Raw genomic sequence first — 26,837 nt, 5'->3', positions numbered from 1 at the left:
TGCCCCCGCCCCCAAAAAACAACATTCTTGAGACACTGAGAGCCGAATCTGTAGCTAATCTTTTGTATATCGATCGTATTGGAGTTTAGGGTCTCAAAATGCAAAGAGAAAAACCTTTCATATGTAATGTCCAGTTTTACTAAAGCTAATACTTGCAGCCTCAATGCTACAGCTGTCGACTTTAGAGCTGGAGAATCAGGTTCGAGCCTTGGGATCGATTAAGAATCCTGTGATTCTGAGCAAATCACTTAATCTACCCTTGCCTACCAAAAAAAAAATGAAGGTGTCCTCGTGTAACGTAACTGGTGCTGATGTAAAGCGCTCCACTACCGTGTTGAGTTTGCGTTTAAAAAATCTGTAAAAAAAAAAAATACAAATCCTGCACCGGAGACGTAGAGTGATGTAGATACTAGTCGGTTTCAGAATAAGGACTGGAACTGCGACAATTAGGGACGTTGTTATTAACAGTTGTGCGTTGTAGTGCCACTAGCGCCCACGGCACTCTCTTGATGTCTACTGTCTATCTTTTACTATTCAACCATGGAGCATGTGGGAACCCATTTTTCTGGGTTTTCCTCAGAGCCCATGTCACCCCTGTTACGCCGCTAAGGACAAAGGGCTAATGTGTTTTTGCCTGGAAATAAAAGTTTGATTGGATGCTTCGGTGCATTGAATCCTTCTCACGCTCAGGCTGACAGGGCCTGTCCAGCACAACGCTGCTGCAAGCCCGCCCCTTCCTGACGTCACAACAGTGCATCCCTCCCCCGTGACGTCACGTCGTGCTAAAAAAGAACACAAACAGTATTCGCCGGTGAAGAGAACGGGAGGATAGAACACTGCGAGAAGCAGACCCACCGCTGGCGGAGCAGAAATGGTGTCGCCGGTCACTGTGGTGAGTAATTCCGGTTGAAGAAGCGAAAAAAGGAGGAGGTCCTCGGCTGCTCTTCCCCAATCTGTGGTCCTTGCCAGGCTCTGCTCTTTGTCATCTGTAGATGTGACAGCTGTTTTGATCGGTCTGGTTCCACCGATGTGTCTGCTTAAGGAGGCCCTATTTGCGTAGGGTTATACTAAGTGCGGAGGTACGGAGGAAGAGGGATGATGTCAGTGTTTTGGGGGTGGACAGGCTCGTCCTGTCGCTGCAAGGGGGGGGGGGGGTCCCACTCGGTAACAATGCCCTTGGTGAAAGAACTCTAATCTGCATACTTTTGAAAAGGGTGTCTCTCTTTTAGGGGATGGGTCATCTGTCCTGGTGGGCTTCTCTACTCCCGTTTAGGTGGGGGCTGAGCGGAGACCGGCAGCGAGGGTGGAGCTTCGGCTGGAGGGGAGGTCTTCAGTGGCTCAGCTCTGTCAGAAGCCTGTGTATGTAAACATGGCGCACGTGATAGCGCTGCCGTACCGCGAGCACCCGGCGCAACTGCATTGCCACAGCGGGACTCCACAGACCTCGGGTCACAACCACTCCAGGTCCCCGCAGCTACTGGCGGCCTTCCACTAACCCACTGCTGCTCCTGATTGCTTAGCCAAGCCACCCCTCGCTGAGAACCGAAGACTGACCTCTCTCCCAAGCTCCTCCCTCCTCCACCACCGTTCCCTCCTCCCAATTGAATACCTGCGTCCCTCAGGACAGGTGCTCGTTCACTGCCATCGCCCCTCGGGCCTTGTGGCATTCGGCGGCTAGACACCATAGAGCCGCTTGCTCATTTTCCCATTTCTCGTCACCTGCTGTCGCAAGAAACAGTGCTCTCTCTCATGAATGCCACAATGGCGCTACAAGAACAGATGGCGTATTAATCCTCCGCCTAGGTGTACAAGTGGTGTTGGTGTTCAGCAGGGCTCGAGTCGGGGTACCACGCGGGTTGACGGCGCCCCCCACTTATTTTACCGGGAGATCGATACCTGGAGCAAATGGTTCCTGGTTCGTGATGTATCGAGTTCCACTACAACATGCAGGTTTAGCGGTTGGCTCCTGTTTATGTGAGCATATTTAAGTGATTTTTCTATGCGAAGCACGTACGTATTCATGTAATTGCACCCATTAAAACAATTATTCCACTTATTTTTAAAATTAAACTTGGCCTCCCAGTAGGTGAAAATATTGGTTTGGGGAAACGCTTCCTGCGATATTTGGCCTTCCTTTCTTCCTGGAGTTTAACACCGCATTATCGTCATGCCACTGTATTTTAAAGGATCTGCCCTAATAGGGCTGCTGCCTCCAACTATAAACTTTGGAATCCTTTCCTCAAACACCTCCCTCTCCAAGCTTAGTCAGGGCTAGAGAGGCTTAGGCACGTACTCTCCTCACTAGAACAATCAGCACACAGCGCTAGCACCCTGATACCCGATCCAGGTCAGTACAGTGCTTGATCTGTAAAAAAATAAATACGGCCAGGTGCCTTGTCAGGAAGCCCATTCAGATTGCACCCCACCTCCCCCCTTGCCCCTACCAGCGCTACCAATGACAGTACCAACACAATACTAACCATCACACTAATACAAGTGTGACAACTCAAAATATGCCATGCCCCCCCCCCAGAGCTACAAGACAAAAATGGACAGAAAGTATTAGTCATTTTAAATGTGTATTGGATTATTAAGCAACTAGTGTGCTTATCTCAACCGCGCCATGCGGCGGACTGGCATAACGATGATGTTGATAATTAAGTGCTGATGCCGAGCACTGGAAACTAGCGGCTCAAATTAAGCACTGCCAGAGTACCGTTGATAAAGATGTGTTGTGCAAAGGAAATGTTCATATTTGTATGCATTCTTCAGGCTATGTGAGTGTAGTATTCTGCCTTGTGGGCCAATGAAGTGCTAGCAGCAATCGCACAATGATGAGCACACACTGGTGCTAAACACTGACCCTGACTTCTCAGCTGGCGGGTCTTTTATTTCTCCTATGACATCACTTGTGATACTTCCACAGTGCCGCACCTCACAGGGTCGCGGTTAACTCGCCCGGCCCATTATTGGGGCAGTCCCGCCAGACTACATTCCTTCTTACCTAAAGCAAACTTAACTAGAGTGATTTAAATGGAAATATAGAAGTGCAAGTACTAACTATTCCGAGTACATGTTTGCTCCTGATAAGTGCCCGTGCTCCCATTAAATATGTTGCAGGTACTCAGTAACATATCTCTGGGTACACCCACTAGTTCCAAATTCCAGTCACTTGCTCGATGGAAACAGCCCCCTCAGTTCAAGTCTCCCATCACAAAGTACCACTGGGATGTCATGGAGTTTCTCGTAGATTATACCGCTGGAGCCCTCCTCTATGGCTCCCTCAGCTGCTCCTGTTCATTGTGCTTTCACTTGCAGGGCTGCTTTCTGGTCCCGGGCCCTCACTCACACTATCCTGTTCTCTGGTCCCTTCCGGTTCCTGCGGGGGACCTCGGTCAAAGCCTGTCTACAGTCGTTCTTGACGTCCACCTCTACCTCTGCCTCCAAGCTATCCACTTCCCCGCTTTCCTTGCGGGTATAGTCCTTGGGCCCTAGCACTTCTTAAATAAGTTTACATTCCTCGTGATTGTCTTCGGCCTTTTCTCACTGCATCATATTTCCATTCGAGTCATGGCGCAGGCTCCTAGCTGAAACGTAAGCCAACATGTACTCCCTGGATGTTTGACTTTCACCAGCACTCCACACCACAGCTCTGCACTGTCGACTACCCAACTCCTGGTCTGTCATCGTTGGCTGGTCTTATTGTTCCTGTGCTTCTTTCCTTGAAACAACTCACTTCTTGACCAAGTTTTGGGTCCTAGTCATGGTGGTGTGGGATCATGTCCGTCACTTGGTTTCTCAAACATAGTACACTTGAGGCTGCCAATGTCATCATATGTGATGTTTGTTTTTGTCTCTCAGGAACTTATAGATGGATTCTTCTGTGTTCTGCCCTACAGGTTGAGCTATGCGGATGACCGTCGCTAAAATACACAAGAAACTCAGATTCTCAGCCAGCGCATTATAGGTACCACTGTAATAAGGTCTGATATATAACCCACTCCAAGCTCTTCATGAATCGTGACAGATGGGGGACTACTGGTAACTGCGAGAAGTCTTTGCAAAAATATGTTCTCAACCACCTGCAGTTCTTTAACATCTTTTTACCCACATCCATAGCTTGCCATAGGGATACATTTTCTTTAAAAACCTTTAGTAGGGCTGGAACTGGTTTGGCCCCTAGTCTCTTGGCAAAATCCATGGTAGCACCTATGGCCTTCGCCAGGATATTCTTCCGACTACCAATCGTCATGGTATGGGATTTAATTAAATTGGTAGATAAGTCTAGAGAATCCATCAAATCAGTGAAGACATTAAGAAGATTTTGAAGGCCCTCAGTAGTCCGTTCAAACAGTATTGCATCATCTTGCTTAGATCTTTTGACACAGTCAATCGCAGAGGTTAAAGCCATGTGCTGATAATCCCTCTTGGCTATTGTATAGTTACCCACGATCAAGTGTAGATTATCACACTGATCTAGTGCCCCTCTTACCTGCCTGAAGCCATATTGAAGCTCCGAAATAACATTAAAATGATCAAGCCAAGATGTTAGATGCTCCACGACAACCTTCCCCGTTATTTGTGCCGCAGAATTTAGTAGGCAAATGGGCTGCAAACAGGCTGGATCGTCACCACACTTACAGGCCGCGTTAAAAACCTGTGTCAAAATTCTAGCCTAGGTCAAAGGGTCAGCGTTATAAAGATCAAGGGGAACCCCATCCATGCCTGGTGCTTCCCCTCAGCTTTGGCTAAGATGGCTTTGTGCACCTCTTCAACATTAAACACCAACGGTGAGATTTCAATCCATGGTTCCCACGCAGTCAGACTCCCCCAGGTCCTCTACACTGTAGATCCCTTCAAAATATTAGACCCATCTCTCAGAGGTAATAGTACAGTCTACTCTGGAGTTTGCTAGGCCATGAAAAAAGGGATTTATGACAACTTCCCCAAATTTAGAGCTATTATTTAACATATTGGCCTGGCAGAGAGTCTCCCATGCCTGCCCCCTGATAATCTTTTTGCTCTGCTTATTCACAGATTTATATGCCTTTCTACATGTCCTCATCCCTACGTTTCTGTTTAATAGCCGCCATTAAATACCTGTGTGTCTTAGAACAATTACCATCAAACCATCTTTTTCTTTGTTACTATTAGTCTTACCAAGGGAGGTCAAGTTACCAGCAATCTGCTTAAAAGCCTCTAATACTGATATGTCATGCGTTACACTATCAAAGCATAATGCAATGTCACCGGTGCTTACCGTATACAATTGTCTAAAAAAACACCTCCGGTATCGCCATGTCCCACTTCAGTCTACAGGCTTGATCACTTGTGCTAATAACATTGTTTGAAACACTCTTACACTCTTTACCGAATGTGTCTAAGTTCCAGGCCAGTTCCACCATTAAGGGGTTGTTATTGGTAAAACAATTCCAGGAAACTCTCAGGACATTAACTGCTGGGACCAAAGGGACAGATAACTTGATAAAATCAATAGTAGTGGAGTGCAAATAATTCGCCGCAAGGAACGCCTCCAACTGAAGACATATGCTCAAAATAGGTGATCGAAGATATTGCATCCAAAGAATCTAGCTGACAAGGATGTATATTAAAGTCACCCAGAACTATAGCCTGATATGAAAAGGTCCTCGTCTCCCCGATGTGTTCCAAAATACCCTCCTATGCAGCGATAATTTCAATTTCTGAACTTCTACAGAAAGAATTATAGAACTTCACTATCAACAGAGGGGGATTATTTTTGGACACCAACTCTATTGCCATCATATTGTGTGAATCACTTTCCACTACGCTGCAGATACATGGGATTTTAAGTGAGACCAAAGCAAGAAGACCTCCCTTATCTCGTCCTGCTGGAGAGGGGGGTTGCGACTTTAAAAAAACATCCAAATAAAGATTTACCAGTGTCCCAGGTTTCCTACAGAGCAGCTATAAGAGTCAGAGTATTTATTTATGATTTTGGAACTCAAATGAGAGCCACATAAAAGGATAACACATGGAAAATATATTTTCATGCATTTAAAATCAAAATAAAAACAACAGAAAAAGAACATTTTGAGAACCTCTAGTATATATCTAGAAAGCTTTTAAAAAAGTTGAAGATTTTATAACAAAACATTTCATTGGGGGGATTATAAATGGCGTCTAAGAATGTGGTGGCAGACAAAATATTTAATTTTAAACAAATTGGTCTCAACCACTTACGCCGATGTAAAAGCAGAGCTGGGCAGACAAAGAGTACACAAGTGATATCCTGAGAAGCATTATTACAAAGATTACACATTGCTGAAGAACCATACCATCTAGACAATAAATTATTCAAAGGAAGACGATCCTGCCTCAATAGAAACAAAAAGCGGCGTACACCACGAGGAATGTTCCAGGTAACATAGGGTTGTATTTTCCTTATTAGGCAGGAATCAATGGCCGGGGAAACACCTTTCTTTAAGATGAGGGCTTCCCTATCCATCCCAAAACTTAATTTCCATGTAACTAGTTTCAAGGTGGACTTCAGCTGATATGCAGATAGTGTAAAAAGTGCTGATTCATCCAATTGCAAAAGATCAACTGCAATTCTGAAATTCTTTACAATTAGGGAGTGCTCTTTTAGGGATCCCAGTAGATCTTTTTGAATAAGATATCTTAGAGTACCGGGTTGTCCATTTACAATATTAAAGACCCATCGCACTAGCCCAGCGAGGCCCTGGACCCAACTGCTACGCAGGCCAAATTCCAACCTAAGAGCGGCCACGGTACAAGCGGTATTAACCGTAGTTAAATACCGCAAGATCTTGCCCTCCGTAACGTTCAAAAAACCCCATTTGCCCAATTCAAGTAATTCAATGCCATACAGTAGGGAAGCTGGGATTTTGGCACGGAAGACCTCTAGCAGAAGGGCAAAATGTCTTCTGCCAGTAGATCAATATAGAGGGCTTAAACTTTTACATTGTGCCAATGCCTTCCGGGTATTATTTGCTATATGGGCCTTATCACTTAAATTACCAGATATTGTTTTTCCTAGGAAGACATAAGATTTTACAACTTCTGTCCACCTACAGACCAAGTAAAGCTCCCATATTTCAGCTTTTTCATTCCCGTCATATACATTACTTTACTTTTAGACACATTTATCCTCAGATGGTGTGTCTCTGCGTAATCATGTAGTGCCTGTAGACGATTGTTTAATCCTCTTGGAGTTAGGTCCAATATTAATATATCGTCTGCATATAACAGACAGACAATCGGCTTGTCCCCTAATACAGGGGCAATACCATCGCTTAAGGACAGGGCATGGGGGAGGTCGGATATATATAGGGAAAATAATAAAGTGGCCAATAAACAACCTTGTTTTAGTCCATTAACTGAAGAAATAACTTGAGAGAGACCTCTTTCCCCTCCCAATAAAACTCTACACCAGGTATCAGAGTGAAGAGCCCGAACCAGCTCCAGGATCGTGGTTGGCATGCCCAGGTCCGATAATTTCCTCCACAGCAAAGGACGATCTACTTTGTCAAATGCTGTGGAGAAGTCTATGAGGGCTGCATAGACTTTCCCTCCTCGGACTTTGATGTATTTTTCTGATATAACTTGTAATGCCGTTAAGTTATCTAGGGTACCATGCCTTTGCCTGAACCCAGTCTGCTCGAGGGGTAATAATTCGCCCTTGACCACCCAATCATTAATTAACTACAAAAGGCATTTTGCGAAGACCTTACCTATAGCGTCCAAGAGGGCAATTTGTCGATAATTTTGTGGAGCATCCCGGTCACCCTTCTTGAAAAGGGGTACTAATATACTCCCCTTCCAAGAAGGGAGAACGATTTTACTTGAAAAACAAAAGTTAAACACTGGAAAAAGAATTTTGCTCCACCGTTCACTATCCTGTTTTAGGACCGAAATGGGAAGCTCATCCGGACCCATAGCCCCAGAGGAACGCAAGCCCTTAATAGCAATTTCAATGTCCTTTTCAGAAGGGGGGCTATTTAAAGAATTGTCCTCAATTGTTCTACTAGCCCCATCCACTGTTCCATTACTTGAATATAGGTTCTCAATATAGTTAACCCAAATTTGCTCTTCGATGGGAACTGGAAGTGGTCTAGATCTTACTCCACATCCCTACCCGATGAGCGACCAGAATAATCTTACTCGACCTTTGGATGCAGCCTCCCGCAATTTAATCCATAAATTGTCTTCCCTCTCTTTTTTCAATTTGACCTTCACCCTGGACCTCCTTCTCTTTAGTAAAACTATTCTATGATATCTTTCGGGAGAATAACTCAAATACTGTTCCCTTACTAATTTGTTTATTTCAGTATTAAGTAAACGAACAGAACTAGGGACTACTTTGGTTTTCCTTTTAGATTCGATTTTTTTGCAATGGAGATCACTGCATTCATGAAATCAGCGAAACGTATTGTTTCAAGTCCTTTCCAGTTCACCAAGTTTTTTTACTGCAACCTCTAGAATGCTTTCCAAGCCCCTAATTGCCCTAATATTCCAATAGCATCTCCCTGATTTATCTCCAAAACTGACAAGTTCGCTGTTTAAAGACCAACGATCCGTCAAGGGCGGATTTAAATTTACAGTAACAGTTATTACTTTATGATCACTATATAATGTATAGGAGGCCGTAAGATCCTTCAGAAGGGAAAAAGAGGTGCTTTCCACCATCATGTAATCTAAAATGGATTCACTATGATTTGATTTGTGGGTGAAATTCGCCGGAGTATCTGAAGGAAGCCTACCATTTACTATGATTCCATCAACTACTGTCAGTTCTTCAAGGAGCAATTTCCCTCTCTTGTTTGTTTTGATGTTTCCTGGAAAAAGGGCTTGAGGAATCTGCAAGGCTTCCTCTTTGTGCTTATTTCTAAATAGCTCTAGACTGAAGTTAGAGATTTTACAATTAAAATCCCCTAGCAAAATTATATGGGGAAGAGGTTTTTTATCAGATAATTTCTTTATAAAGGAGAAAACCTTCTTTAAAACTACATTGTAACAAGCATCTGGGGGGATATAGGCGTTTATCAAAACGATTGGTTTACAGATTTCAGTATTGGCGAAATTAAACAACGTTACTGCCTGGAAAAGTTTACTAGAATCTATATAGTGGGAACAATTCCATTTTATCTGGGTAGACAGTAAACAAGCCACTCCCCCCCTTGCATGTCCTCTCCTAGAGGGGATTGCTCCACCCTCCAACGAAAAATAATCCTTTCCTACGAATAAATTCTCTACACACCAAGCCTCTTGGAGACAAATCACATTAGCCTCTAGAGTGTGTAGGGATTGTAATTTTTCAGGGCTGTTGTTTAATCCAGCGACATTCCACGATATTATTTTCAAATCGCTGCTAAAGAGGAGAATATGGTTTAGGATTATTATTAGGTTTGCTCGACAAAATGCCGGGCAACCAATACCATTGAGGATTCTCTTCAGCAGCGTTTCTTTGGGTAGGGAAGGAACGGGAACTTTTATATGTCACATGACGTGCATTTTTAGAAATACAGATTTTTAGGTCTTCAATTTCAGCAGGGCGATCTATGCTATCAGAGATTGCCTCGTTTAACAGGAGCTTATTTACAAATCTTCCGGATTGGGATTTCTCTAGGAAAGGCATAACATCAATCCCTCTACTTTTGAAAGCCTTCTGACCGTTGAAGGATATGATTTACAATAAGTCTGGAATAAAACCTTACCCTCGTTAAAATCCCAACCTCTGTTTTCACGATCGTTACTACATCTATATCGTTAGTTTGTATAAGTTTTAGGCCTTCGATCTCCCAAAAACATTTAAGGAGCGAAGATCTATTTAGTATACAATCCGTATCAAACAGAGGAAAAAAGTCTAAAAGGAGAGTATCTATACTATACCCTTCAGGGACGTCATTTAACCTTTCAGAAACCATTTCTCTTCCAATCGTATCAGGGAATGACTTAGCTAGGGGATTAAGAGCTGTTAATATGAAACTAGTAGGTTTCGTCAACTCCACAGAAGGATTAGAGTTGGAAAGCCCCCCGTTACAGTACTATAGGCAACTGATATGGGGGGTATAGGGTTAAGCAGTGGGTCATTATGGGACGATGGTAGATCCTGCAAATCAACACCCTGATCTGCTGGATACAGGATCTCTTGATCTGATTTAACTTGCCGAATCCCATCTTGGGAGGTATTAATCATGGAACCTTGAAGGAGACCTTTTCCAATGGAAATATCTGAATGTTCTTCAAAATTAATTTTCCTCTGCCTTTTTTTGCAAATCTTCGAGTTGGTTTCCTCTTTTTTACTTTATTCTTTTTAGGGTTCCCTGTTTTTTCCTTTTTCCCCTCATATGGTTGATCCAGAACACCCTCTTTTCCATCATTTATTTGGGATTTAAAGATGGGGAATAACTCCTTGTCTGACCTTTTTTCAACTTCAGTCATAATTTCCAAATCTTGATCAGGCTCAATACCACAGCTAGTTACAGGAACTTTTAATGGAGTTACGAGGATGTTCCTCAACGTTACTACTGTTTTCTTTCTATCTGTAGGTTGGTAATTCTCATCATGTTCAATTCGAACCGAAACTTGAGGGGCGTTCCTAGGCTCATTCTCTACCAATTATCTTCCATCCCTTTGAGCCCTGGTTGAATAGACTCGTGTTTAAAACTAGAATCCTTCCCCCTGTTTAATATTTAGTAGTACCTTCAGAATTTGAGTTACAGTGTCCAACACACAATTGGAACCACCAACAAATTTTTCAAGTAACGATAAAATAGAAGAAAGCAAATGTTCTAAGGATGACAAAGAGTCAGAGACGGGTTTATCATACCTAATAGACTGATTGAGATGGATATCTGTGATATCAAGTTCAGGGCTCGTAGAAATATTTGACTGGGATATAAGGAATTGAGATTTATTAGAGGGGGTACTACTGTATAATTGAAGCCCTGTAGGGGCTATTACTGCTGGGGTATTTGTTGGAGCTATGGACTTGCTAGAGTCATCTGCAATATATCTCTTGCAAAGCTCCCTATCTAGGTCTGGGAGCGTAAAATCATTACTTTGCTCTTCCATAGACAGAGACGGAGAGAGAGATTCTTTAGATAGTAATTCATCGGGGGGAGGTAAGTGACTATGCACTAAAACCTCCACTGTTTTAAGTGTGGGATCCAGTGGGCCTTGTAGGGGCAAAGTACCATTTATAATTTTATCCCTGGGGGTTTGCGGTGAAGGCACCTGTGTTTTTAAAGGGGCTAAGGGTCCGCCCACCCCATCAGTGGGAAGGTAAACACCGCCTATCTTATTTGCCTGATCACTTGAAACAACAAGATTTCTATACCCCCTCACATAAATTTGGCCTTCATCTTCTCCTCTTTCAATATTATCTTCTGACTTAAACCCCACTATAGGAACTTTTTCCTTATCCCTTTCCCATAAGCTAAATAACTGTCATATACCTTTTAACAGCGCAACGTGAGCATCCTTATTACGTAAGGGGTTAGATTTAGTCTTGGAGCAGGTTCTGCCCACCAACAACCTCCCAGACCTTAATTTTTTGGCGGTCATTTCCACTATCAAAGAAGTATAAAAGCAGCTATTATTCCTATTAATTTCCCTAACTTGTGCGAAAACTACTCACAATGAAACACAACTAAACACAAAACAACATTTTACCCACACGAACCAAAGACAGTAGATAAAAGATGAATTACAGTCTCGAAATGTAAAAGGGAAGGCCCCAGCCCAGCCTACTCCGGCCTATGAGGGCCTTAGAGGGCCCGCCCTTTGCCCGGGCTTCGATCCGCGCTTCGACCCACGCGCGGCCCGCGTACGTGTTCAGATTGTTCTTTAAATAACAGGAGGTGGGAAGAGGACCAGCTGCGGCGAGTCAGCGCCGCTGTGCTTGCTGGTCCTCGCAGTCCCGCTGCAGTTCAGGGAGTCAGTGACCAGGAGCAGATTGAAGTCCTCCCTCGCTCCTCACCAGGCGAACGGCTCCCGCGCAGCGGGGGCCGTGAGAGGTAGCGTTTCCTTTTAAAGAAGGTGGCGTTTGCTTATAGGTCCAAGAGCACAAAGTTCCAAAGCAGCAGCACCAACGCGGAACAAACAGCAACCGATCAGAGTTGTTTCAGGCTGCATTATGTCCAGGCAGGAGGCGGGGGCGGAAAGAGGATAAGCTGCGGCGAGCTAGCGCCGCCGTGCTTGCTGGTCCCCGCAGTCCCGCCGCAGCCCAGGGAGTCAGCGACCAGGAGCAGACCGAAGTCCTCCTCCACTCCACACCAGGCGAACGGCTCCCGCGCAGCGGGGGCCGTGAGAGGTAGCGTTTCCTTTTAAAGAAGGTGGCGTTTGCTTACAGGTCCAAGAGCACAAAGATCCAAAGCAGCAGCACCAACGCGGAACAAACAGCAACCGATCAGAGTTGTTTCAGGCTGCACTATGTCCAGGCAGGAGGCGGGGGCGGGAAGAGGACCAGCTGCGGCGAGTCAGCGCCGCTGTGCTTGCTGGTCCTCGCAGTCCCGCTGCAGTTCAGGGAGTCAGTGACCAGGAGCAGATTGAAGTCCTCCCTCACTCCTCAACAGGCGAACGGCTCCCGCGCAGCGGGGGGCGTTAGAGGTAGCGTTTCCTTTTAAAGAAGGTGGCGTTTGCTTACAGGTCCAAGAGCACAAAGATCCAAAGCAGCAGCACCAACGCGGAACAAACAGCAACCGATCAGAGTTGTTTCAGGCTGTTTCAGAGCAGCTATAAGACACCACCTAAGATTTTCCAGCCACTTTGCGTCGTCTCTGTTCCCATTAGTCCCACAATTTTCTAGGTCATGACCCTCATAAAGGAAGGAATAAGAGGAGTAGGGGCCACATAATGCGACAGGATAGACAAATTATCAACAGGACCAGTGAACTTAGGACTTAGCGACCCTTTCTGTTATAACATCTGTCAACTGTTATGATCGAACCCTATGAAGGGTGCAAAGCTATTACCAAGTGAAATGTAAGACATGGCAGTTTCACCCTGGGGCAACATAGCTGGTCCAGGGGGAAAACAGTCATTACCGTCCTGCATGAAGGAATTGGTGGGGTAAAAATATTGAAGGGGAACAGTTCTCATATCTTGGCATGTTGCTCTAAACCAGAGCTTTTGTAAATCTAGGATGCCTTAAATTAACAATGATCCAATCCCCCTTAATGTTTTATTCAACTTCGAGCACACTGTAGGAATTTGGGTTTCTGTTGCAGTAACCCCCCTCCACTTTTTGCCAGAGTTCTGATGCACTTTGACTTGATGTGCCCTGGGTCCCTGCCAATCAGGTTTCCAGGGCCTGTGATCATCCCAAAACTGTACCTTTGTACCCCCAATTGGCACCTCTTTGGCCACATGTAAGTCCCTTGTAAAAGGTAACATGAGTACCTGGGGCACTGTGACCAGGGAAGGCCTCTAAGGGCTGCAGCACATATTATGCCACCCTTAGAGGTCCTGTACCTTAACACACACACTGCCATTGCAGGCTGCGTGTGTTGGTACATTGAAAAGTCGACATGGCACACATCCCTGTGTGCCATGCCTCAACTCACTGCCTATGGCATAGGTTAGCCACCCATCTAGCTGGGTCCACTATGCCACTGATGAGTGTACAGGTGCATGAGCCCAGTACCCCTACAGTTCCTAAGTCCATTCTTAAAAGTTGTAAGTGCAGTAAAGCCATAAAGAGTATATGGTCTGGGAGTTTGTCATTACAAACTCCACTGCAACATAATGGCTTTACTGAATTCTGGAAAGTTTGGTATCAAACTTCTCACCATAATAAACGCACACTGATGCCAGTGTGGGATTTATTATACAATTCACTCAGAGGCCATCTTAGAGATGCCCCCTGAAACACTACCAGCCTCTGGTGGGTTCCCTGACTGGTAAATACCAGCCTGCCACCACAAGACATGTTTCTGAACCCTTGGGGTGTGAGCCTTCTTTCCCTTAGCCCAGAAGCAAAGCCTTTAATGGGTGGAGGTGGTCACACTTCCTCCGGGCCAGGAAGAGCTGCCTGTGGCAGCCTCTTCTGCTATCTGGAGTAGGCTCCCTTCCTGTCTCCCCCCCCCCCCCCCCTTTTCAGCGGGAAGACAGGCGGGAACAATTAGAACAGCCCAGAAGGTGTGCCCACCTCTGTCAACCCCACCCCTCAGTTTGGGGAGGCGAGGTGAAGCCCACTCTTCCGTGCCCGCCATCTTGTAGATGGCATGCACTCTCCAATCAGGATTAGGGATTGTGCCCACTCCCCCATGTGGGGTAAGCACACCAATGGTTCTGACCTGGAGACCCCTAAAACGCCACCTAAAAGCAGTATTTAGGGGACAGTCCTGACCCATCTAGACAGATTCCCGCAACCTACAAAGAAGAAGGACAAAAGAAGACGCCCAGCAAAAGAGACTGCTGGGAAGAACTGACCTGGCCCCAACCCTACTGGCCCATCTGCAGTTTCCAGAGATCCTGTGCCAAAAGTCGCCTTGTCTTACAGCCAGCGACCTCCAGAACCCCTAGGAGGACTGACTGCCTTCAACAAAGACCAGATGTCCTGTGAATTGCAGCTCTGTTCAAAGGAAACAGCCAAGAAAGACTCTGAGCTTGCTGAGGACAAAGAAACGTGACGCCTGTAACCACCACTGCACCTGACGTCTACGACCCGAGTCCAAGTGGCTCACCGGTCACAGCGAGGTCCCCAGCGCTCCAGAGTCCGAGCCCACTATGGGTTGACTCCTCCAGGACTCCCCGATGTCCCCTGTAGTCTCTGCATGGAGACCCCCCTCCCCCACCCAATCGTGAGTGGCCGGGTAAGGTGAAATCTGACCTCAAAAGACACCCCTGCATTCAGCCGCCATGCGCCCTGGAGAAGAGAACCTGAGGTGCACCTACGTCCCCAAGCCCTCAAACTTACCTGCCCAGCTGTTGGTTCCTCCTGGAAGACTTCCTGGACTGAGCCAGCAGCTAAAAATCAAAATCGGCAATCCCCATTGAAAACAACAGGGCATCCAATACCAAAATGGCACCCTGCACCCGGCCGACCCCGACGCAACTGTATCCCAAGAAGCAATTTGTAAAGCACCTCCGGGCGCGAACTGGCGGTGTCAGAAGCTCCTGCCACGGCGACTGGTGGGGCTTGTGGTCTGCCTCCTCCCTTCACCTGCTTGGTTCTCTCGGCGTGTATATATGAAGTGAGGGGATCTTCCTTATTGGGAAGTGTTGCCCTCACACACACCTATGTGGGTGTCATGCTTCATCATTGGGCTTCACTCCTCATGTGAGCCGGGGAATGCCCCACGAGAGGGCTCTTTGGTGGAGATCTTTTCTCTTAGCTGTGATGATGAATGCGGGTATGTAGGGATAGGATAGAGTGTGTAGTAAAAAAAAGTGGTTTAAAACTGGCTTTGGGGTACCAATATTTTGTTTTAATCAGGGGCCTGCTTGGCAGGTGTTAGAAGGTGGTTCTGACACTCTGAGCCACCCGGATTTTTCGCTTTTTGAGCACCTAATTGTTGAGCTTTTACTGTGGGGGAGCCTCATAAGTTGGGACTCACCCATAGTGAACTCATGATGAAAGAGACTACATGTGGATTTTACTGGTGTCCCCCTGGCTTGACTAGGCCGCTGCGCTGCAGCTGGAGTAAGGGGCACTGGGCTGGTTACATGCAGACACATGTGCGTGTGGGTGCACATGCGTGTGCACAAGTGTAACGGCGTGCACAGCCCAGGAGCAGCTACAAAGTGAATGGTGTGGCAGGACTTATGCAGAATTGGGTGGTGACATGGAATAGGCTTTATACAGTGGGAAGAAACATGCCAGGGAAAGTCAGTGTGCTTTACTGTTTTTCACTCCATTATTCTCCTATGAGGATGCGGAGCATATGGGCTAGTTTCACTTTCCTAGAGCCTACAAATTCCAGACATGCACTAAAGTCCACTGTAACTTATGTGAGAATAAGTATTCTGCAGAGTCCAAAGAGATATTTGTACTGCTTTTGGGTCATCCAGAAATGTCATATTTCTCTGAGTCAGCTCATAATCGGGGCCTGGCTGGGGGCTGACCCTGCCAGGCTGAATTAATGACCTTCCTCTCCAAGCTGTAGCCTCAGGGCCCAGCCCTGCACAACAAGCATTCCAAGGACGAGGGCCTCCACTCCAAGAAGAGAAGATGGATGGAGCTACAGGTTCATCCAGCCCACCCTGGCCCCCGGCGAAATAGCGCAAGACGGAGAGCGCCGGCGTGCTCCCCGTAAAGGTAAGAAGAGGGGCCTGGGACCCCATCTCCGGGCCCCGAAGAAGTGCAAGTCGGGGAGCGCGCCAAGAGAAGGGGCCTGGGACCCCATCTCTGGGCCCGATGCCAGGAAGTCCAGTCTGGGAGCGCCGTCACACTCCCTGTGAAGATTGCTTCCAGGGGGCCCGGGGATCCCCAACACCGGGCCCCTGTGTCATGCTGCAAGGGGGGGGGATTGCCGCCGCACTCCCCGCCACAATAGGAAGGAGGGGGGAGTGCCGTCGCACTCCCCCGGGCCTCGCTGGGCAAGTTGGTGGGTCTGCCCACCAGAGCAGGCAGACCAGGATGGATGTGCTGGCTCCCATGGCCACACATGGAGGTACGGGCCGAGCGGGGAGCCGGCAGGAGCAGAGAGGGGTGGGGTCTAAAGAAATAACCCCTCAAGGGCTCAGCCAGCATTGAATCACTTCCTGAGCTGGAACGTTTGTTCTATAGCTGGGAGTGTATGGAGAAGTGCATCAAGGGATGAAGGACTAAGTTGAGGATGTCTAGAGAAAGGCATCCCCTGGAGGTGCTATTGCATGAGAAGTGCAGTACTAATGTAATTTCTATGAAGTGCATTTTCTAATGTTATTTCCATGGAGGGACTGTAAGTCACCTGTGTAATGTGAAGACATAAGCAATGAGGGGTTATGTTGCTAGACATTCCTGCCAGGGTGTCTGGCTGTATATGCTTATTCCTGTGATTTCATCTGTGATGCCTTTTAGAAGTTGTAATTGCAATGCTTTAGAAATGTTATCAAGTCTAATAAGTACCTCATTTTAAAGGGATGCCTAAACATATATTCCTGCTGCTGCGATAGGTGAAGAGGAACCCAGACTGTTAGCCCCTAAGAGGGTAGAGGTGTATACTTCATGCTCAGTCGGGGTTTTGTGTCACCAGGGCAGGTGTGCCTATTTTAAATGCTGGTTGAGAAAATGGGGTGGGTCGCCACTGGGATGGTGCAAGTGCGCAGGGCCCTCGCTCCAGGTTATGTTCAACTAACTGCATTAGGGGGCAAGATGATGTGCATACATGGGGGTGGTGATACTAGACCCCACCCTCCCTGCGGGAGGGGTGGAGAGGTTATGCAATGTAACAAAGTAATTCCAACAGCTTATGTATATTTGTAAACTGGTGCATAGTATTGAGTAGTGTGTGTGTTTAATAAATGTACTCTTACTTTTATAAAGCAAAGTACAGACTGGACCATCAATTATTGAGTGGTATTCCTGCGTACCTGTAAATGGCGATTACTAGCCCACACCACCTCCCTTGAGTAAGTCTTGAACTGCTCTGCAATGCTACCCATGAGAGTCAGGCGCTACACTAGGGTTTTTGGTTCCCAGTGAAGGACAAATGTGACATGTTATTTGTGCAGGCCTCACAGATACTGCCTTGTTTTCCAACAGCAGGGTTATAAGCAGGTGAGTGCAGATTGTCAGGGAAGTGTTACAAAGCGTGACAATCTCTTGATAAGTGCTTAAAAGGTCAACATGTTCCAAGCCTGCATAGTCCAGGGGGATCCGTGTCGTTTCGTCCGGACCAACTGAATCAAGCGTCCCTACCCTTTTTCAGGGCAGGGTGTGTGAATATCATATTAACTGGGTTATGTTTAATGATCTCAAGGGATAGTCAAGTGAAAGGTCCAATGTATCTACAGATAATTTACCTATTCAGATCTCACATTCCAACCAGAGAAAGAAAAGAAAAATGGACATGGTTAACTCTTCCTTAAGAACCGTAGGAAGGTTTTCATTGATATGTATTAATATACTCATTCAATGGAAATGTGCCAGTAGGGCAAAGAATAGCTCCTTAGTGAGAAGTGCCACAAATACCGGAGCAGGCAAGTTACACAATGGAGATGGCATGTAATTATTGCAAGACACATAACAGACATTTAAAATCATAAACTCATGCACCCAACTGATGTAGTAGCCCTGTTAAGGGTAGGGATACTTCTTACACAGATGAGATAGGAGTTGTAGCGCCTTAGGCCAAGGCAGAGGACTGCGTAATACCTGCGATATAAACTGTAACAGATAACTCAGGGCAGACAAATTAGGAACACAGCAGGCATAACTGGAGAATCTGGATATGCCCTCACAGTTTTGAATGCTCACAGAGTTCGTCGCGAAGGTTTGTGTATGTGTGTGTGTGACCTACCCCGTCTCTCTCTCTCTCTGCCTGCCTGCCTGCCTGCCTAGAGATAGCGAGTGTAATATAGGGGCATCTGTTTTATTCGGTGTGAAGCTTACAGGTGAAATTCATTCACCCGATCAATGAACGTGAGTTTGGTCACGCAGTGCGGGTCAAGGGGGAGCAGCCAACCGGTCAAGTACGAGGACTGAAAAGGCGCAGCTATTTTTGGCCCAGTCATAATCTGTACTGAGAGTATGTATACTCTCACCCCAAAGGGGGTTAATCATTTTTCTTTTCCCAGCTAACCCGGTAAAGAATGCAGAACTGAGGAATGGCAGGAAAGTGCTGCTGCCACGTAATTAGATGCGCCCTAAAATTGAACTGTGCCTTGTGTAGTTGAGGTCGGGTTTATTCAATTGAGGGATGGTATGAGCTTGGCGGCCGTTTTAAAATGGTGAAAGGAAGCCGAGAAGTGTCTACTAAATGTTGAAACATGGATATTAAATGACCACGTCTGGATGACATCGCGGCCATGATCTTAAAAGATAAAATGAATATGTCCTTCCATTTTTTGTTAAAAAATCTCTATGCTCAATTTCAATAGACACTCATGGCCCAGTGTGTTTAGAAAGATGTGTAACTCCAGTCTCTGCGTCACATGTTCTGTCACCACCGGTGCTTTGGGGTGGGGTAATAGCTGCACATAGAATTCCATAACTGAACATACGTGTCTGTTCCATTGCATGATGTAAGGCTATACAGCGACATCATTGTATTCGTAGGGGCAGAAAGCTGCTACATTAATCTGAGCCTGTAAATTATTCTAACCAACTGCAACAGTGCTGATGTTTCCAATACATGGGCTTATGTGGTAGTACCCCTGGCCAATAATGGCTGTGTGCCTGGTGTGTCTTGGTTGCACCTCTGGAAAATCATGTCAGGGGAGAGGATGTGCCCTAACAGCTAGGGCAGTCGACCTCTAAACTGGGGAACCAGGTTCGAGTCTCGACAGGGACGCTCAACATCCTGTGATTCTGGGAAAATCACTTAATCTCTCCGTGCCTAATAAAAATGAACGTGTCTGTAATGCAACTGGTGCTCATGTAAAGAGCTCTAATACCTTTGGGTCTAGTTCGCGCTACATAAAACTCCCAAAAAATAAATATATATCACCATTAATATTACAGATTTATTTGTAAATAAGAAATATGTTGACAGTGAACCCTGGAATAAGCCAGCACCTGACACGCCATCCCTAAATAATATAAATATAGTGGAGATTACCCACCAAATGTGTGTGCTCACTGTTAATGCGCTCACTGCCATGACGCAATCCAAAACCGGATTTTAACAATTTTAAAACAATCGTAAAGGTGCACCACTAAACACAACAGAAAACAGACAGATAATAAATTCTCAAATACGTGTCCATAGTATTTTTTTCTTCAAGTATCTTCTTTTATTCAAATTGTATTTAAAAAATCATTTTTGATTGAAAAGAACAGCGAACGAGTTTCGTCAAGACAGATGGATTTCTTAAGGGCAGACGAACAAGTAACGGCACCTCCTGGCAATAGGCAATATCGCTGCAACAAGAAATCCTGGTGAAACAAATTTTGCCGTTCTGCAAAGTCCATCTACCACGGACACATTGATGAAAAATATTGCCTAGAGTTGCCGTTAGTTGTTCGTCTGCCCTGAAGAAGTCCATCTGTCTGGACGAAACGCGTCGGCTGTTCTTTTCAATTGCGAATTATTTTTTTAACACAATTTGAATAAAAGAAGGGACTTGAAGAAAAAATACTATGGACACGTACCTGAGAATTTATTATGTGTCTGTTTTCTGTTGTGTTTAGTGTTGCATCTTTGCGATTGTTTTAAAAATATTACAGGGTTGTTAAACTGGAAATCTCTTACCTACTTTAGTAAATATTGACTTTATTAATACCTGACACGGACTTATACATTTTTACTTCATTTATTTTAATGTCCCCTTGTTCATAGCAAAAGACATACAGATGATGGATGGAATGCAGAGCAAATCAAACATTCACCCCCAGTCCAGAGATCTGGGTTACATCCATAATTCTTTTGCTCACCATGCCACACCAGTTTACTTCCAGCCGTATGCAAATAAGTCTTGGCCCTGTGCCTCATGGGAACAGCCCAGCCAGAACTGTGAAGCCAGGTCCTCCTGTGACCGGAACAAGGATCCTGGGACCGGTTTTGGGGCATCACCCCTCATCAGCCAGACTAGCTTGAATCCAGTGGCACAGTGAGCCCGGGACCAACGTCTGGGCATATCCGGCGCACTTGGGGGTAGAAAGCAAAAGACACACAGATGATAGACTGAGTGCAGAGCATATCAAACATTCACCCCCAGTCAAGAGATCTGGGTTAAATCCATCGTTCTGCCACTGGGGTGGCATGGTAAGCAAAAGAACAATGGATGAAACCCAGATGTTTGTGACTGGGGGGTGGCTGTTTGCATTGTTTAGCATTCCGTCCATCATTTGTTCCTTTTGACCTTGTCCATATGCCATGAGATATCACTCTGTGGTATCATTCAGTTAAAAAGTCATGCAATGCCACATTCTTGGTTGTTTATGAGTGGAGTGGCGAAAGGTTGTAATAGATCCATTTTTCTGTTTCTGACATTTTGGTGAATCGGCGTCACTGATTGCATTTCATGAATGAGAAAATACAAAGATGGAATCTCTAGGTGATTGTATTCACCCCTAATACAGAGAAGGTATTTCAGATTTCGGTCTGCTGTCTGTTGCCTTGAGAGGTTTAATGTTAAGGTTTCCTAAGGTACTTGCTGAAGTGTACTGAGTGACAAGCTGGTTACTTTGCTCAGTCTAATCGACAATTTTTAGGTATTTCATATGACCGCATGCATGCACTATCATTTGCAGCAATTTTATCGTTTTAAACAAAAAACTGTAAAAGGGGGCTTTTAGCCTGCCCATTACTTACCATTGGTTGGTTTCCTTATCACTCTTATTGTATTTCTTAATATTGGGGAGCGCACGCCTGCTTCACTTCATCTTGGTGTTGGTGTTTTTTTTGTTGTTTTTTCCCCCCCCCTGGCGCATGGGCACAGTACTAAATGATTTCTTGATTAGTTTTCTTCTGAGCTGCTTGAACTCCGATATTGGTATTTTTTGAGCGTGTGTATTGAGTTTTCTTTTTTCATGCGCCTACAACCCTCTTCCATGTTTATTACCTGCTTTTCTACCCCATTGTTTTTGCTTTTCTATCTTAGACACTCCGCTCACTTTGCTCATAGTTTGCTTTCCATATTTTTCAAAACATAATTTTCTGCTTTTCTCTGACCAGTATTTTCCGACTGAGCCTCACAACAACAAATTTTATTCAATTGTAATAACGTTGTATGTTGCAGCATTCACTAAGGGTGTGTTTGTATATAACTTGTCCTTGTTTTGGTCGCATTCCGTGTAATGCAACATTCCTTCACAATTTGGGAAAGCCATGTTTTTAACTTGTACCCTCTGGTGATATTGCTGCTTGCTTAAATGCCTGTGCATGTGCTCTGTAAGAAGTTCATAGGTTGTACGCCTGAATTACATGCCATACTATAGTCATACCATTATACACTATACAATAACCAGCCATGACCTGTCGCATCATACTTTACTTTAAAATAACATAACATACCATATTGTAAAATAAGAAGCCATACCATACAATAAACGGCAATACTATCAAATGATAGGCCATTCTACCCTACCATACTGTACCATACCATACCAGATCTCCCATACCACATCACACCATACAAAATCATATTATACAATGACAGGCGTTTCAGTTTCATACTATAAAATCAAGTCACCATTACCTCCTTTACCTCTACCCACCCCTGAACACTCAAGTCACCCTCCACTACCTTTACCTCAAAGCACCCCCAAACCCTTCAGTAACTCTTGTATCCAGTGCTTTATTTGCAAAAACATAAGTGCTGGTGCCTAAAGTTTTGCTTGTAAGTCTGTGTCAGATGCTATCAACTGTCAGGGTTGCCACATAACAAGGCTGCAAAGTCTTTATTACACCTCATTTCTTTCATCGACCACAGTCATTCCCTGCCTCTTTTTCTTGGATATTTCACATTCTTTCTCATCCCTGCTTTTTTCATTTATTGCTGTTTTATCTGTACTTCTCTCCCATCTTCTTCCTCTTGTTTATGATTTTCTTTCTCTTGCTTTGGATCAAAGTCTGAAGTAGAAAAATAAGTGCCTGTCCCCAAAAATATATGCCAGTGGACCTCACCTGTAATTACCTGCTCAACTTAAGCACTGCTTACATCTCTTTACCTCTACCCGTCTCTAAACCCACTAATCTTAAAAGTATGTTAATTAAAATAAATTATCAGCTGCGTGGTAAAGTACTGTGAGGAAAAATGTGCAACTACTTACCTGCATCTTGCTGACCTGTGTGGTAAAGACTGTGTGGTAAATGTCCTATTTTGTAAATGCTGTTTCGCCTCAGGCTGGACACTAATGTTTTGGGGGTACTGTTGGTTGTTTTGCTCTCATTACTCTCACTCCCTTGTTTCTCTTTGATCAGCAAGTGCCAGATTCAGTTCTTTTTCTTAACTTTGTCCTTATCCTGGACCATAGCCCAAGTACTGCTTCCATTGTCCAGTCATCTTCCACTGCGTGCAACTTTCAGTTGTACTTTTTTCCCCTCTTACTGGCAATCCCTTTCTTCCTCCCGGTCCGCGTCGTTTCTTGCCTTGTCCCCATCCTCCTCCTGTACTGTTGATTGTCATATCCGCCCCTTCTCCATTATTGCTTTCCCCATCCACCCCCGCACCGCCCTCTTAGTTGCTTGTGCCCTCCTGTCCCACCAGCAAAAAGGTGCCCAAAAGTCACCCCAGTGGGTGTCAAGATACTAAAAAGACGAAAATAGCACTGAGCTCTCTGCTTGGACTTTGTAGTACATTTGTTTTCTAACTTTCAGCCATGCAGCACAGCAGCTGTTCTGCTATAAAACATGGCTATAAAGAAATTGACAAAACCAAAAGCTGTCCTCTAGGCGAGACCTATTGGCTTTGCCAATGCTTGCTATAAAATGTAACATTCATGTCTCACCTTAAACTAGCTTTTCTTAATAAGACAAATCTCCAGACTGCTTGCTTAGCAGAGTTGTTTAAGGCTGGCCTTCCTCGTTGTTTCCTAACCAATTTCAAAGTGTCTTTAATTGTTGTGTTAATTAAAAAAAATCTGTTTTAGATGTACAGCAAATAAATACAAATTGGAATATGCAAATAAAACCATTTAGAATTGACTTGTATAGCAATGTGATATACACTAATCACGTGTTAATTTGTGCGTTTGTACACTACAAATTATTCTGCTCCCTTCTGAAACGGTATCACAGTTTCATGTTTGTTTCTATGGGGTTCTGCATAACTTTACAAAGGAAAAGTGTGCCAAAGGTCACTTGGTTTGTTAAGCCCCCACGAAATTCCTCCAGAAAGAAAAGCATAGCTAACAGGCAGGGAAGAATGTTTAATGCTTCTACAGGGATCAGAGCCAACCGTTGAGATCATTCTTCATCTAACAGAAGTTCTAATGAATTCCTTTTATTCTTCTAGGTGAAGAGTGAAGGACCGAAGCTGGTGCCATTTTTTAAAGCAACGTGTGTCTATTTTGTGCTCTGGTTGCCTAGTTCCAGCCCTTCCTGGTTCAGTGCCCTCATCAAGTGTCTACCCATCTTCTGCTTATGGGTTTTTCTTCTTGCACATGGATTTCATTTCGTAGTGACCCGTGGAAGTGTGAAAAGGATTTTTGCAGGGCTGATATTCTCTGCAGTGGGAGATGCCTTTCTTATTTGGCAAGAACAGGGCTATTTTGTTCATGGTAAGTAAAGTACCGATGAGAAGTGGCTTGTAATCATACACGTCATTGCCAGAGTAAATTGACTGTGGCTCCCAAGAGGTATATGTAGTGGCATTCCAGAGCCATGTAAAATGACCATTAAAAATGATGTTTGGCTAAGTGAAGATTGTGGAAATATGCAGACTCCCATAACTTTGCAGTTTAGTGACATTTTAACATTTTGAACTGTATTGCTGGTGTGTTCTGGGCATTCAGTTGACTTAGTGACAATTGTGATTACAGGGACCTTATGGACAAACTCAGAAGTTCAACGTGGTTGCAAGTTATGCAAGCATTGGCAAAGCCAATAATTCTGGCGTTGGTCACCAGTCTTTTGGTTTCGCAGTTCCTGCTTTGTTCTGTCATTAGCTTTGCAAAACTTTATTGTTTGGGAAGCTGCTAGGCCCTCATAAATCGAATTCAAACTAAATACGTTTACAAGTATAACTGTAGTGCTCTAATTAAAATACATACCTGCATAACATTTAGGAGTTCAGTTATAAATACACTTAATTGTGTGCATGGTAAGTATTACTTTATAAAGAACACAGGGGCGACACCCCTCCTCAGGAGCGGAGGAGGTCGACCTGCCTACTGCGAGCGCAACAGGCAAACGCAAATAAATAGAATGGCATTTTGAATGCAATTTTATTTATTTGCCACTGCACCGGCTCGCTCTGTCTCCAGCGCGAGGGTGAGGGCAGGGCTCAATCCTGCAAATGCAGGGTTACAGCACTGGTCTACAGTACTCATGATGAATTGGCTGACTGTCTACAGCCGTCCTATCCGACATGCGCAGTGTAGACCAAAGGCTTTGAAATAGCCTGAAAATTGGTGGCAGAGGCCTCCAGCCTCAAAATGTGTGCTGGGTGAGCCTGCTTCAAATCTTGGAGCTGCTTTCACAGCATAAAAGCAGCTCCAGGATTGGTTGGGGTTCCGTTCCACAAGCAGGTAGGGAGTCCTTCCTTTTCCTGCTTGTGGAAAGGAGAAGTGCTGCAGCATTCGTGCTCCAGCTCCGAGTTTATGGTGAGCAGCAACTTTGCGACCTACCATTTTTTTATTGAAGGCATCCACCACTGAAAGAACAGTGTCGAATGGGCACAATCGGGTATGCTGTGAAATAGCAGCAGTCAGATAAACAAAGGCCATTCCAAAAGTAATTTACAGCAGCTTTAGCAGGAGACGGGAACTGATAAAGCTGGAATATTCTTTGTGCTGAAAGTATCCTGCTATCAATATACACACAAAGGCAGCACTAAAATAAAAATACAGTAAAACTGTAAAAACGCTGGCAACTGAAATGAATGTATGCATAACTTATTCCAAGATAACTTGCATACTGGAATAAACTGCACTTGAAGATATCTACTTCTCTCCATTCATTTTAGCTGAAAATAATCTGCATTTTCAATAAAGAGGTACTGCTCCGCCTTGTTAACATCACCACTGAGTTTCATTTAGATAAAGCCTAGCTACCCCGCTTCTAAATAAGGTTAGCCCCTCTACATATAAACTGTCTATTTATCTCTTTGTGTTTACTAAAATTCTAAAGAAAATAATTGTCCAGAAGCTCCAAACCTTCCTTTATGTTCATCATTGCTTGTCTGTAAGTCCGGATTTAGACCTTATTGTGACACAGGGATCTCCTGTTTAATTATTGGATTGACACTTTGTTTCTTCGATGCTGCTTGTACCTTTCATCCTTTCTGTGAACTTTAAAATAGTGAATCTTCCCCTCTTAGTTGTTCCCCCGCTGCAGTGGGGGCCCATAGTTCCATTGCATTTTACTCAGTATTTCTCATTACATTAAAATGAAACTTTTAAACTCTAATCACTAGACTGGGGTTTGAAGTATTGCAAGGGACCACCTTGTCACTATCTCCCCAGTTTATGCCTACACCCTTTCTTTGACTCTTAAATAGACTATTGGTGTTTACAATTTGAAGTTGACACCTCCAAGGTATGTTTTATTTTCTGCTGACTACAGTTGAGGCTTAGACTTCAAACACCTTTTGACTAGAATTCTTGCTTCAATGCCAGCCCACTTTCTCCTGCTTAATGCCTCAAACACTGAGCGAACTAGTTTTTTCCTGCAAATTGAGATTTTGCAGATCAATCATTGCACCTCCTAAATTTGTCAACCTCACTTTTCAACCAGTAGGGAAAGAAGCTTTATCTTTAATGCCACTTTTGCAGCGCGCTGTAGTAAGTAGTTGCTTCCAATTCTGAAAACGGAAGCTCAGTGTTCCATTGATGTCCAGCCGATATTGAAAATTAGTAGATGGTGTTTGTATTAATTCCAGCTTAAATTATTGTAATGCCTCAAACTTTGGACTGATGCTGTATTTTGGCTACAAAGAGCCTTTACTGACTTTGAAAATGAGAACATATGCCCTCAGATCTGTACTTTAAAGTGGCTTTCCTCTCTTTAAATGCCTCAAACATCAGACTATAAGTCTACAAAGTTTTACTCTTATGATGTACTAGGGCTCAGGGCGGTCTCCCA

General features: G+C 44.6%; 1 protein-coding gene across 1 annotated transcript in view; it reads left to right on the top strand.

Annotated features, from left to right (window-relative positions):
- The first annotated feature begins 763 nt into the window (after positions 1-763).
- The window catches only part of TMEM86A (transmembrane protein 86A), a 103,942-nt gene continuing 77,868 nt past the window's right edge, over positions 764-26,837 (top strand). The window contains exons 1-2 of the mRNA XM_085644724.1: positions 764-892; positions 24,049-24,313. Coding sequence (XP_085500850.1) covers positions 872-892; positions 24,049-24,313 — 286 coding nt within the window. The 5' untranslated portion in view covers positions 764-871. The remainder of the gene's footprint in view (positions 893-24,048; positions 24,314-26,837) is intronic.

The sequence above is a fragment of the Triturus cristatus genome, chromosome 3_1, assembly GCF_964204655.1.
Source record: "Triturus cristatus chromosome 3_1, aTriCri1.1, whole genome shotgun sequence".
Lineage (NCBI taxonomy): Eukaryota > Metazoa > Chordata > Amphibia > Caudata > Salamandridae > Triturus > Triturus cristatus.
This window is presented reverse-complemented; position numbering and strand designations above follow the sequence as displayed.